Source organism: Bos indicus, chromosome 7 (assembly GCF_029378745.1).
Source record: "Bos indicus isolate NIAB-ARS_2022 breed Sahiwal x Tharparkar chromosome 7, NIAB-ARS_B.indTharparkar_mat_pri_1.0, whole genome shotgun sequence".
Classification (NCBI taxonomy): Eukaryota; Metazoa; Chordata; class Mammalia; order Artiodactyla; family Bovidae; genus Bos; species Bos indicus.
In genome coordinates this window covers 43,073,941-43,087,548 of record NC_091766.1, presented here as the reverse complement: position 1 = coordinate 43,087,548, position 13,608 = coordinate 43,073,941, and the positions used below count along the sequence as shown (strand labels likewise).

The following is a 13,608-nucleotide window of genomic DNA, read 5'->3' as shown; positions in this document are numbered from 1 at the left end:
GAAGGGTAACATGGCTGAGTTTACAGAAAGGAAACAGCAGTGAAATCAACAGGCCCAATAAAGAGGGGAATCAAGTGCAGGATACAGAGAGTTTATTCAGAGTCCAGTACAGACTGGCCAGACCGCCTTCTACATGTGGACAGGAAAAAAGAGCCTACAGAAAAGGTAGGAGTTGTTATAAAATCGCTTTAATTCAGTTCTCTCTGCATTACAAGCCGGCAGTGGGCGGGGCCTGCCGTGCTCCTTACAATACTGAGCCTGTAATTGCTGTTATCAAAATATACATCTGTGTCACCATAAAAAACCGCATTTGCTGCCCCTCACGTCTTACAACAGGTATAAAAAATTATAAATATTTACACCCTTGTTCCACCCCGACATGGAAACTTGAGGCCCAGGCCCCGAAGTGAGGGCCGGCCAGCAGAGGCCTGCGTGCAGGGCACCCCTTGGACCCGTGAGTGCAGGACGAGGCGTGAAGACCGGAGGGGAGGGCTGTTGCCCCACCTCCTGGGGTCCCAGCATTAGAGGCAGGAGAAAAACAGAAACAAAACTTTGGTCCAAAATTTGCAGGAAAAAAAGAAACCCTGAAAGTTGAAGAGCACTTGTCCTCAGAGAAAGGACAGTCAGGTGTGAGTAAGGCATCGGGCGGCAGATGCCGGCCCCGCTGTGTCTGCCCTGGAAACTAGATCCTGCCCTGCGACTCAATGACAAGGAATAAAATAAAAGTACAGTATACAAGGTCATACCACAAGGAGAAAGTTTAGGTTACACTCATACCATTTTTATCATCTTGCTATATAAAAAGTTACTTAAAACTATTTCTTTTGCATATAAATGAAAAAGATTAGAATATTTGGTCAACTGGAAATATTGCTAGGCACAGGTGTCTGCAGCTGCATCGAAGCATAATACAGAGATTACAGTGAAAACAAAGCTGAAGAAGCAACAGGGAAGGGTCCGGGGAGGCCCCAAGGCTGGGGGAGAATCACACACTTGATTAAAGGATTGGGTGGCGGCCACAGCCCCCCACCACACCAGGCACATGATCCCAGGGGAGGCTGACCCCGCAAGCCCTGCCAGGGCAGCGGGTTTAAGGCACAAGAAAGCCAAGTGGGGGTTTAGGAGCGCCCGCCCTGCAGGCGGCAAAGGCACAGGCAGGGGCCGGGCGGGTGGTGCCATCCACCGTCACCAAGAGCTTGAGGCTGGCACCCCACCTCCCCAAGGTGAGCAAGTGAATTAGATTTAATTTCTTTTAAAAACAGGTAAACTGATTTCTCTTTTAAAAAAATAAAATCTCTGGTCTTTTAAGGTCACTTCAGCTGCTTTTTAAAGTGGCTTTTTATCTGGAATGATGGAAGTTGTTGCCGGGTGCCCGGCAGGCTGGTCCTGGGTGGCGGCCTAGATGGTGGACTTGGAGAAGGACACCCGCAGGTGGTGGTTCTCACCCAGGTCATGGTTGTGCAGGTCGATGAGTGCCTGGATGGCCTCCTCCACTGAGCCCATCTGGATCAGCGCCATCTTGCGGTCCTTCCTGCAAGGAGTGGGGGAACACAGGCATGAGGAGCCGCAAGGGGCCAGGGAGCCTAGGGGCAGTGGGGGAGGGGACTCTGCTCACTGGAAGAACTTGAACCCTTTGACGATCCCGCCGTTACTGGAGAAAAGAATCTTGAGGTCATCCTCAGAGATGGAGGGCCTGTAAGTGGAGAGAGATGTAAGCCTGTCTGTGCAAGATCAAGGTCATTCCCTCAGGACAGGAATGTCCAGGGATTCGGGGGTGCCCAGAAATGAGGGATAAGATGATGGAAGCATCTGAGAGGCAGAGGCACTCACGGGATGTTGGAGAGGTGCAGAGTGGCCGAGGGTGGGAAGATGTTCTGGAAGTTCTTGGAGCCAGGCTTCTTGAAGCGGTGCAGGGGCGAGTTTCCATAGTCCTTGGTCAGGCCCTGGTCCTCCTGGCCCTCGCGGGGCAGCTGCACGCTCTGGTGCTTAGAGAGTGTGATGCGCACTGGCTTTCCGTGCAGCTTGTGCCCATTGAGGTGACTCATGGCTGGGGGCGGGGCAGAGGAAGAGACAGCATACGTGACCTGAGGGCCCTGGGTACCACCAACAGCCCTGCCCTCCCTGGCCACCCCTTACCCAGCTGTGCCTGGCTCCCATCGGCCATCTGCACCAGGGCGTTCTCCTTCTTGTTGAACAGGACCTTCACACGCTGCACATCTCCATACACGCCTTCAAAAGCACAGGGACAGGGGGCTGAGCCCCAGGCCCCAGCCACCCACCCGCCGTCCCCACGACCCACACTCCCACACAGGGCTGGCTCTCCCCAGTTTGCTTATTCTGCCTCTGAGAACCTGTCTAGACACAGGGAGCATGACTGGGAGGGCTGCCTTCCGCAAAGAAGCCATAAAATCCAGGAAAGGTCAATTGCCAAGGAACCATCCTGTAGCATGCTACCGACACATTTACGCTGCCAACAGCATGCGGGTAGGGAACCATGCTCTATAGAATCCAAATAAATACGCAAACCGCAGCCCAGACCGCACGCATCGGAATCTCAGGGCGTAACAACCACCTCAATTACATGAAAACAAGGTAATAAAAGTGTGAACGATAACATACCGAAAAGAATAAAGAGGCTTTGGGGTGTGACTCTCTTTAGAGGACAGCAGAGCAAGGCAGCGAGGGACAGGGAAAGGGAGAGGTCAGGGGGCGAGTTGCCAATCGTCCACCACGAGGAGGCAGCCCCGCAGGCGTGCAGGTTGATGGATGATGAAGTTGTCAGGATGTTAATATTCAAGGGCAGGTTGGTTTCCGGAGAGCAGGGTTTGAGGGGGAATTTTGTTTTTTTTTTTTTATTTATTTATGGTTTTGTTTTGTTTCAAGCAACAACAGGAAGCAGAAGTACCGTGCAGTCAGTTGGCAAAGAAATTCCGGATCAGGGCAAGAAAAAAAATTGGGAAAGGGGAAGGGGAGAAAAGAAAAAAAGTAGCAAAAACACAGGTCAGTAAATACATAAGAAAACACGCGGTGCCCCATCAGTCAAGACCACACACATTACAGGCCACACGCCGGGCAGACAGCCGGAGCACCCTCCGCGGGGAGGAGGCGGCGCCTGCTGGCCCCCCACTCGCTCCCCCAACCAGGCCCTCCAGGAACCGTCTCCTCAGCCCGCACCGGAGCCTCCAGTCAGGCTCGCCGGGCGCTGCGAGCGGACAGCTTGGCCAGAGGAACTGGGACAGGACTGGGGAGACTGAGAGTCACACGAGGTCAGACAGGCAGGAGAGCAGCTCATTAAACAAGAACCCCGTCTCTCGAGAAGCAAATACTGAGCCTCGCTCACTGGACCCCAGCTCCCTGAGCTAATCCAGCCCCAAGACAAGCCAGGCCTGGCTGCCACCTCAGGGACTGCCGGGTGGCCTCAGCTTGCACCCTCCCCTCAAGGCGCCCCTCTGCAGGCCAAGGTTCGCTGGGCTGGAAATTTCAAGTTTGTTCTCATGTACCAAATACTTCAACTCTCAACATCGTGAAATTAGGAACGTAAATTAAGATGTTAAGGAAACAAGAGAACTCCAAGCACTGCGGGAAAGGAGGCAGCAGTGAGTGACGTCAGCGCAGAGAGGAGGATGGGGACGCCCACGGGCACTGGCTGGGCCTGGCCCAGCTCCAGAGCCCAGTGCCGGGTCAGAGGCTCCATCTGCACTAGGACTAGGGGCACTCCCAATTCCTAATTCCCGGAGGCGCCACGTACCTCAGGGTTGAGATTGCTGACCAGCAGGACAGAGTTGCCTGCCCCCGCCAGGCCTGGGATGGCGATCCGGCCCGCTGCCGCTGCTGCTGCCGCTGCCGACGGAATAGCCAGAGGGGCCAAAGCCCCATGCACATTAGGAACAGAGAGACCTGCAGGGTGAATGGGGTTAGCTGAGTGTGGTGCCCACAGTCTCCACAAGGAAATCGGTCTTGCCCATCCTCATGCAAACAGAGATGCAGGGGGTGGGTGGGGGCATCAGCCTGGCCCCCAGCCCTGCGACCCTCCATGCTCCTCAGAGCACACCACCGTACTGGCCTGACCACCTATATGTGCCGACAACACAGAAGACTCAGGCTTCTCAGACACAAGATCGAGCCCGGTGGCCTCGGCTGTGCGTGCACGCAGGTGCCCGTCACCATGCAAACAGCATGCCGGGCATAACAGGCTCAAGACTATTCCGCGTGTGGGCGCCTGGCCCCCGGGAGGGATGCTCAGGTGTGCTCACCCAGCGCATGCCGCTCCGCTTACCAGGCCGCTCAAAATGCACTACTAGGGGCGCATCCCTCCAACCACAGGCGCTGGTCCTCAGCGGCTCAGCAGCCCGGCCACGCCTGCCCTGTCCAGACTCCGCGCCCAGAAGGCTAGACCCCCGTACTGCGCCACGTTGGCCGCCGGGGAAGCAGAGCTACTGGCGAGATGTGGACATGCAGAGGCGGCGCTGGGGCGAGTATGTGAGTACCTGCGGCTTGAGGAATTGCAAAGGTGGGAGGGAAACCAGCTCCTGCATACGGAGAGGCTGACATTATACCAGGCGCACCTAGAAACAAACGAGACACTAATCATCGCACCCACGGGTGCGAGCCGGCTGCCAGGGCCCCACCCGCAAGTGCGGGGTGGGCTGTGCGGGCGCCTAGCCTGAACTACGAGTCCTGCCTGGGTGGCCTGCCCCCGGCGTCTCACCAAAGGCAGCAGCCATGGTCTGGTCCAGCGAGGGCTGGCTGTCACCGGACGGCAGGTCAGGGCGCGTGTAGTCGCGGCTCTTGTCGTTGTTATACTTGACGTTTAGGCTGGTGAGCTTGGAGAAGTCGATGCGCAGTGTGCAGCATGCGTTGTAGATGTTCTGGCCATCCAACGACTGTGAGGACAGTGAGGAGGCTGTCAGCAGGTGCCTGGCGGCCAGGGGCACGGCTGCCCTGGGGACCACTCACCAGCTTGGCGTGCTGGGCGCTCACGGGGTCCGCGTATTGCAGCAATGCCTGGAACTGGTTGTTCTTGGTGAAAGTGATGATCTTAAGAACAGTGCCAAACTTGGAGAAGATCTGTGGGAGAAGCTGGTGGGTCAGCCTGGGCCCAGGCACCAGCCCCACTGCCCACAGCTAAAGCCCAGTGCCCTTACCTGGTGCAGCACGTCCAGGGTCACTGGGTAGAAGAGGTTCTCCACGATGATCCTAAGCACTGGGCTCTGGCCAGCCATGGCCATGCCCGCATCCACCGCCGCGGCCGAGGCTGCCAGGGCCAGGTTTCCTGACTGGACTGAGTTCACAGCCTGCAAGGCCGCCTGGGCCCGCTGTGAGGACAGTACTGTGAGTCCCCCAGCCCCAACCCCGCCTGCCCCACCCTGCCCCCACCCACCCACACCTGAGGGTGCCGCACCGCCTGGTTAGGGGAGCTGTCTGTCTTGAGCTCCTTGTGGTTGGAGAACTGGATGTAGATGGGCTGGCCGCGCAGCACAGGCGTCACCGACGTGTAGTAGTTCACCATGGTGTTGGCAGCCTCTTCTGTGTGCATCTCGATGAAGGCCTGGGCATGGGAACAGGGTGAGCTGACTCATACCAGGGATGCCTCTGGGACCCACCCCAACTGGCCCAGGCCTCGTACCTGATTCTTCCCTTTCAGCATCAGGAGATTGGTGACCTTTCCGAAGGGCAGCCCCAGGGAAATGACCTCCCCCTCGGTGACATCGCCGGGCAGCTTGCGGATGTGGATCACCCTGGAGGGCACGCCCGCACTCCTGCTGTCCCCCTTGAACTTCTTGCTGTCGTTTCCATTTGCTGCAAAAAAGCACTGAGTCACATAGGGCACCCCAGGCTCCCTCAGAGCGGGGCCCTCCCTGGCACCGGGAGGTTTCCGGGCTGAAGTAGTCCCCACACTTGGCTCCCAGAACTGTGCAGTAGGCAGGTGCAGGGACCAGGCAGGGCGGTGGGCGGGTGGGGTTACCTGTGGACGCCGAGGTGCCGCTCATGATAAAGGGTCCGTTAGTGACGCAGGCAGAGAAGAGTTCGTCAGATCCCCGCTGCAAGAGAAGCAAGGTGAACCCAGTGTCCTCGCTGAGGCCCCTGATCCTCCCTACCAGAGCCCACATAGTTCCTTTCCCGCCGGTGGAGCCCTTGGGGCTCTCCCCAGGCAGGGACAGAGGCTGTCCCCTCCTAGGCCTCTGCGTGTCATGGCCACCTCCACCTTCCATCTCCCCACCCCCCTCACCAGTGTCTGGGGTCTGCATGGCTCAGGCTCACAGACCGTGAGGACAAAGCCCCCTTGTCCCCCTGTGGCCACCCGCAGGAGTATGTCCTACTTTCCAGTCTGAGGAAACCGGAGCCCAGCGACCAGAAACACCACCTCTTCAGGCGGCAGGTACCTTGGTGACCAACAGGCTTCCCAACTGCCCCTGTGGGTGGGCTCCCAGCCCATGTTATCTCCAGAAATTCCCTCGTTAGTCTCAATCTAATAGAATCAACTTCCAGAACCCCTTGAGAAGCAGCTTAAACAAGGAGAAAAGCAAACAGCCTCCTGCCGGCTGGGCAATGAGACCCCAGAGGGCCATCCACCTGTGATTTCCTCGATACATGAAACCAGCGCCTGGCAGCAACAGGAGACCAGCCTCCCAGCCTTGACCCTTCTCCCTCAACCCGCCTTTCCGCCAGCTCGCCCTCCTCACATCAAGGACACCTTATCTCTGCCCTTCCCCTAAACTGCCAGCCAGTTCAGCCACTTACAAACAAGTAGGCTCCACATACAGGACACCTCCCCACATTCCGTGGTCCAGCATTGAAGTGCCCCAGAGCCCCTTCAGGTGCTGACCCCCTCCCCAGCCCTCAGGACAGAAAAGTGGGCACAGCCAGGCCAAGGCTATGAGGCTAAGAGAATGTTCTGGGCCTCCTCACTGCCAGACCGCCAGCTATAGGCACGCCGACGAACCCAGATCCCAAACTCCCCAGCACCAGAGGCTGCTCAGAGCACTGCTTGGTTTTAATGCGTACAGGTTGGAGTTGGATGTAAATGAAGCAAAGTGTTAGCCCCACCAGCAGGCAGACCTGCCCCATCATGCCTTTCCTCACTGCCCTGGCGTGGGGCGGGGGGGACCTGGACTCATCCAGGCTAAACAAACCAGAAACCAGGTGGAACACACCTGAGCCCCATTCCCACCTAAGCTGCAGGGAAGTCGACTTGGAGGCCTACCAACCCCTCCCCTCAGGTCACAAAAGCCCCCTGGCCAGAGCTAGACAAGAATAGACAGGGCACCCAAGTGGCTCCCACACAGACGCCGGCTGCACAACCTTAAAAAGGGCATCTCAGCTCCTGTCAACAGGTGATGGACGGGGGAAGAACTCCCTCCAGAGGGGGTCGTTCTTAGCTCCAACTCCCTTTTCACAGCAGATTGCCTGGCATGAATACCTATGTGGTCTGCCCACTTGGCAACCCCCCTCCCCCCAGCATAAGGAAGTGCAGGTAGTGACCAGAGGCTCACCAGGGACTGCCCACTGGGGGCGCAGAGAGCGCACACAGACAGAACCCTGGGGGGACAAAGGGCAGGCCAAGCTGCACTAGAGCCCCTGCTCTAAAATCAACTCAGCACCACCAGGAAGCCCCCGAAGCGTGCCCGGAGCCAGGGACAGCAGCAGCTAAGCACCACTACATCCCAACACCTGTCACTCGGGGCACAGCTCGTGCTTATCCTGAGAGGCGGGACCCAGGATGCCCTCCCGGAGGCACCCACGCTGGTGCACCCTCAGCCTCTGGAAGCGGCCTGGCTGGATGGGCCCCCACGGAAACAGGGGGGTGGGGGGTGTCACCGTGCCAGTTACAAGCACACCTGGATGAGATCCCCTCCCTCCCTCCTCTCGCCACCAAACAGGTTTTATCTGCAGGAAGATCAGGAAGGCTTGCGTGTGAAGAGTCCACCTGGGAAAACCGAAACCAGCCCAGGCCCCACAGCCAGAAACTAGCTGCTGCCTGCTCCCAGGGATAATGGGCTACCCCCAGGGCTGAGGTGGACACCCGGTCTCTGCCAGCGAGGCCCCCTTCTCGGAGCAAAAGTGAGCTCGACGAGAACATCCTCAGAAGCACCTCCATCCGCCCCAGAATCCCCAGGGATCCTCCCAACCCATGCCCACCCCTTAAACGGCCTGGGGAAGAAACTTCCACTTTTTCCACTTGAAACTGTCAAGAGTCCCATCAGCCCGCGGGCATCCCAGCTCCAACCAGATGCAGTTCTGGACTTCAGGGGAAAGGTCCTGAAGTCAGGGCGGGTGCCCCTCACCTCAGAGGAGCCACCCACCCCGTACTCCTACTACAGAGCAGGCTGTGGCACACCACCCCCCACCCCCAGCCCGGCAATGGGAGCACACAGGCCGCAGAGTGAACGGGCGGAAGGAGAAAGCGACGTCCCCAGTGCCTACCTTTGTACCAACTGCTATGTCTGGGACGATGCTGCAGAGAGAGAGAGAAAAAGGAGACATCAGCAAGGAGCACCCACCACATGCCAGCAGCATGGGCTCCAGGGGCGGCAGGAGCCCCTGCTCCAGGACTTCAGCAATGAGGCGGCTTGAGGAAGGGAAGGGAGGTGTCCTCTCTCTAATCGCCACTTGAAAAGGAGCCATCATTGTCCTCGGGCTCCTTTCCCCTCCCTCCCTCCCGGCAAGACCCCGGCCCCGCCTCCGATGCATCCAAAGACAAAGACACCCCCTCTGCAGGCCCTCAGAAAGACACTAGATGCTAATTAGGATTGAAATGCTGTTGCTTGCTTTCTAGAAACACGCAATGCTTGGGAGAGGTTTCCAGCAAAAGGCAGGCTGTGAAAAGGCAACTCAGGGGCCCAAGGTTAGAGCTGCCGCCCCAGGGGACTGAAAAGGGGTCGACCCAGTGAAAAGGATCAGATAAAAGGGGACACCAGTTACTCATCAACTAGGGTCCATGTGACCTGCTAGGGAAGGCAGGGTGTGTGACTGCCCCAGGCTCCAGGGTCCTGCAGGCCAAGCCCTCGGGACAGTAGAGCCCTTGAAGGGTGCCACCTAAAGACTCAGGAAGGGTCTGCTCAGGAGAACTTGGCCAGCTACACCCCACCAGGTCACCTGGCCACCAGCCTGCCATCACAGGAGACCAGAGCCTCCGGTGATGTCACATGTCCCCTGGCCAAGCCCCTGGCTGACAGAGGCCCTGGGGCCACTGCCTGCAGCATCGGGCTCAGGGTTCACCACAACCTGGGATCCGACCCTCCCACAGCCTCACCAGCCTATGCCGTGGGACTGCCACTTTTTCCCCACAAAAACCTTAAGGGTTAATGTCAACGATTTTTAAAAATCTTACTGAGCCAAGAAACAACTTCCCAGAAAAACAAAGAATGAAAAGCACGCAGTTTCCCAACTGCTAACCCAGGACGGCTGGCGGCTTCCTACTCAGGGAGGACCGCAGACGCAGGAAGTGTTTCAAAAAAGATGGCCTTTCTGCAAAAGGTCCCCCGACTTTCAAAAAGGCAGGCCAAACTGCAGCTGCACCAGCAGGCCAGGCCAGGCCCGGCTGCCTAGACAACCACACAACCGACCAGAGGCCGCAGACGCGCCCCAAACTACGTTTCCGTGACGAGGAAGGGAAACTCCGAAATTTGACCAGGGGGCCAGGAGAGCTCTTCCCACCGGGCTTGACCGGCGGGCTTCCCGGCTCCCAGCTCAGGAATGGGCTTCTCTGGGAAGGTACGTCCCAGCCTAAGCGGACGACAGACCACGAGATCAAGTTCCTCTTGTTGCAGCAATTTTTCTAAAAGGCTAACCTTAATTCAGCCTGCAACCTATCATTTCAAACCCGAGGCACCGAAGGCACGTGACCCTCCAGGCACTGGTAACTGCCCGCCCCGCCCGGTAGGGCCGACAGAGGAAACAGGGCTGGCTTGAAGCTCCCCATCACAAGACATCCGCAACTGCCCCCAGACGCTTCCCGCGGGGCCCAGACTCGAGAACGCAGCTCCACCGGGTTCTACTAGCTTCCCAAGGCTGAGCCCCGCCGCCGCGGTGCCTACACCGACACCTCCGCACGCGGGGAGCGGGCTCAGGTCCGGAGCCGCCCCGCCCCCAAGGCGCCCGGGGCACCACCCCGGGACGCCGGGCGGGAACAAAGGGGGCGGCGGAGGGCCCGCGCCCTTCCGGGCGGGAGGGCGGCGTCTCCAGCCGCGCCCCGGCCCGCGGCGGGCGGGGGAAGCCGGAGTAGAGTCCGCGCGGCGGGAAAGGCCGCGCACGCGCGACAGAGCTGCCGAGAGCGCGCGGAGCCGCGCACGCGCGCGGGGGACCTCAGGGGGCGCGCGGAAACTGTACGGGGCGCCGCAAGGGCCACACGGCGGGCCGAAGGCGGCGCGTGCGTTTGGGGCCCAGACGGGAAGCGGGAAGGGCGGCGCAACCGCCGCGTGCTCTCGGGACGGGCCGCGTGGGCACCGGAAGCGGACAAGGCTCGGCCCGGCCGCCCCCAGCCCCCGATCCCTACAGCCTCTCGTCCGGCTACTCATCCCGGGCCGCAACCGCGCCAGAACTTGGGGGAAGGGAGAGAAACCCCGGCGGCGCCCGAGGGCCTGGAGTGGAGGCGGAGCGGCGCCCCGAATGTACCGCCCCGAAGAGGCCGGGGCGGCGGCGAGGCAAAGGCTGGATCGCGATATAGGCGCCGGGAAGCGCGAACCAGCACTACTCACCCGTCCATTGCACACACAGGAGACCCGCGGGGGACGGAGTGGAGGCGCCGGAATAGCAGGAACCGACCCAACGGCTCCGAGTTATAGACTCACAAAATGGCGGAGACGCCCGAACACGTCCCCCGCGCGCTCTGCCCATTGGCTCCCGCCGCGCAGATGGGCGGGGCGAGCCCCCTCGGACCCCGCCAGCGCCTCCCAATGGCTAGGAGGTCGCTCGAGGGGTGGGCCCAAGAACAGTGGCAAGCGGGCATTGGATAAGGCGGCCGTCCGTCAGAGCTCGAGGCGGAAATGGCCCGTTGAGTCGGAGGAGGTGCGAAGAGGTGAGACCATGTGATGGCGCCAGAGCCAGTTAGCGGAGCTGACCTCGTTTGTGGGGCTTTGCGGGAGAAGCCATCTTGGGAGTGGGTACGTGGCGGATCAGGCGGTGGGAAGCGTGCTTTCCCCAGCCTCCCGCCATCTTGCAAACGGGCAGAGACCACCTCGACCTCGGGCGTGATGTCAAAGGGAGGCTCACTGCCATCTTGAAGTCGGGCAGAAACCTACAGGGCTCCATGTTGTTTGTGGGCACCTGGCCGAAGTCCCTTTCGAATTCAGACGTTACTCAGGTTAGCGAGCGGAGCAATGGCAGCGGCTTAAGGCTTTCTGGAGACGCCGGGGTTCTTTCCACTGCTGGCCACAACGCCTGCGGCACGACGAGGCCACGAGTGGCCTCTGACTGTCTTTTGTCCGCCCCAGAGCAGCGAACCCTGACCACGATCCCCTCGCGTGACTGCAAGGGTGGGGAAACTGAGGTCCGGGGCGCACGGCGAACCCCTCCCTGCCTGTCTGTAATGGAGGGAAACGAGGCCCGGGGTTCAGGGTGGACCCGGCCTGCCTGCTGCAATGGGGAGAAACTGAAGCCCTGGGGTGCAGGGTGGACGCTACCCACCCGTCCAGCACGCAGGGGACTTGAGACCAGGGGCGCGTAGAGCCGACTTCGCCGTCCCGGGATGTTCGGGACGGGACGGGTCTCCATCTCGGGAGAGGAACACTGCAAACGTATCCCGGAGAACGCCGATACCAAGAGTGGAACAGGGCTGTGGGTGATAAGGGAGCCTTCAGGATAGGAGACGGAAACCAGGCGGCTGCGGGGGACGAGGGGGAGAGGCGCAGACGGAGTCAGGGAGGGCCCGCGGCGGTCCGGTCCGGTCCTCCAGACTTCTGGAAGCATCTGGGAGATGACGGGCATCCAGGGCTGGCGCAGTTGCAGCGTGGCTTAGACGTTCAATAAATAGAGGACATTGGCCTCAATACCGTTTGCTGTAAGTCGTGCTAAAAAAGGGAAATTTAACTGGTACCAGCCTAGAGAGAGAGAAAAAATGATCCTTCTGGCTTCCCTAAGACCAGTTGCTTAGGGGCCCTTGCTCCCGCCTCTCAGGTCGGTTTAGCTTGGGCGAAGTCATGGCAACAGTTCCCATCTCAGGGCCGCGCGGGCCTGGATGGGGCCCAGGAGCGTTGAAACCCGGCTCGAAGCCAAAGGGCTTTCTCGCATTGGGGGCGGCTGCCGATTTCCACGGAGACCTCCGCCCTGCGGTCCTTGGCCGGCTGTGTCGCCGAAGGCCAACTGAAGCCCAGGAATGGCTAATCAGGAATGTCCCGGTGGATTTGGGCGAATCCCCGGCGCATTCCTGCGGATTGGCTGTCCCCAGGCCTCCCATTGCCCTCCGCTCTGGGCACCACCAAGGGCAGCTGCTTATCTTTGTTGCCATAGTGACTGGTGCCAGGGATGCGCCCCCCCCCACCACGCCGTGACAGCAGGGAGGATGGTTGGAGACGCGGGAGTGTCCGTGGACCAGAAGGAAAGGAGGGGGCAGCCACGTTCATGGACCCTCCACCAGATTCCCAGCATGGATCTAAACGGTTGGAATCTATTCAAAACCACTTGTGATCACCACCGTCCAGGCTCAAGAAAGCGCAAGCCGACGTTGTGGCCCCACAGAACCCCACACTGCCAGCACCTTTTGGTTTCTGACCTCATTTACATAGGTCTTCTGTGCAAGGCTTTCCCCTTAAGGAAGGTTCCTTCACTCCTTCCTTCACTGCCTGCTGTAAGGCAGGCCCTCTCATCAGAATAGCCTCCCAGCCTTTCAAAACGGTTGAGGATTTCTGTCTTGCCTGCCACCAGAACATAATAGGGAGAAGACAGCCCCTGCTCAAATGGGAAAAGTGCCACAAACTAGGTGACATAAAACAACACAGGTTTATTCTCACTCTGGAACTGAAGTGTCCACAAGGCCAAGCTCCCTCCAGAGACTCCAGCGGAGGATCCTTCCTGCTTCATGAAGCTCTGAGGGCTCAGGTGTCCTTGGCTTGTGACATCCCTCCAGTCCCTGCCTCTGTTGTCACATGGTCCTCTTTTCCCTCTCTGTCCTTCCTCTGTGTGTCTCTAAAAAGGACCCTTGTCCTTGGATTTAGAGACTGCGGGATGATCTCACGTCACTCACCACCCTTCATCTCACCTGCAAACCATCCTGAAGGGGGGGTTATGTTGGGGGATGGAGAATGTGGACACACCATTTTGGGAGCCACCCATTAGCCCAGGACCCCCTATGGAACCTGGATCAGATATGAAAGTTTGCTGGCAGGCCTTCCACATTTGCACTGAGCAGAGGTGTCCGGGGAGCCCCTGGGCCCCACGTTTCAGCTGGATCAGTGCCCTGGTTCATGGGAGCTGGCTGGCCTCCCTGTCTGCCTGCTCCCTGCTCAGCTCGCCTGCCAGCTGCCTGCCTCATCAATGATTTAGGCTGAATGTGGATGTGTGATCACCTTGCAATTGTCTGAGAATTCTGAAAATGATACTTTCCAGGGCCGGAGCAAGGGAGGTGGGCGGGAGCCAGATGGGGGTCAGTGTCCCATGCGCTGGCAGGGACCG

The 13,608-nt window shown here is 59.3% G+C and overlaps 1 protein-coding gene across 3 annotated transcripts; it reads right to left on the bottom strand.

Moving 5' to 3' along the window:
• Positions 1-75: 75 nt before the first annotated feature.
• PTBP1 (polypyrimidine tract binding protein 1) lies at positions 76-10,841 on the bottom strand. 3 transcript variants are annotated; one of them, XM_070793435.1, is made up of 15 exons: positions 10,698-10,840; positions 8,425-8,455; positions 5,966-6,041; positions 5,627-5,799; positions 5,402-5,548; positions 5,145-5,315; positions 4,957-5,067; positions 4,709-4,883; positions 4,488-4,565; positions 3,749-3,897; positions 2,620-2,653; positions 2,137-2,229; positions 1,831-2,047; positions 1,616-1,693; positions 76-1,531 (listed from the first exon to the last, which is right to left on the bottom strand). In XM_070793435.1, the coding sequence occupies exons 1-15, from the start codon at positions 10,703-10,705 to the stop codon at positions 1,399-1,401; spliced, it is 1,674 nt and encodes a 557-aa protein (XP_070649536.1). In that variant the 5' UTR covers positions 10,706-10,840; the 3' UTR covers positions 76-1,398. The 3 variants fall into 3 exon arrangements, with proteins under 3 accessions (XP_070649536.1, XP_070649539.1, XP_070649537.1); XM_070793438.1 differs by lacking the exon at positions 10,698-10,840 and adding an exon at positions 9,792-9,815; XM_070793436.1 differs by lacking the exon at positions 4,488-4,565 and having other exon boundaries at positions 10,698-10,841.
• Between the last annotated feature and the right edge of the window lie 2,767 nt (positions 10,842-13,608).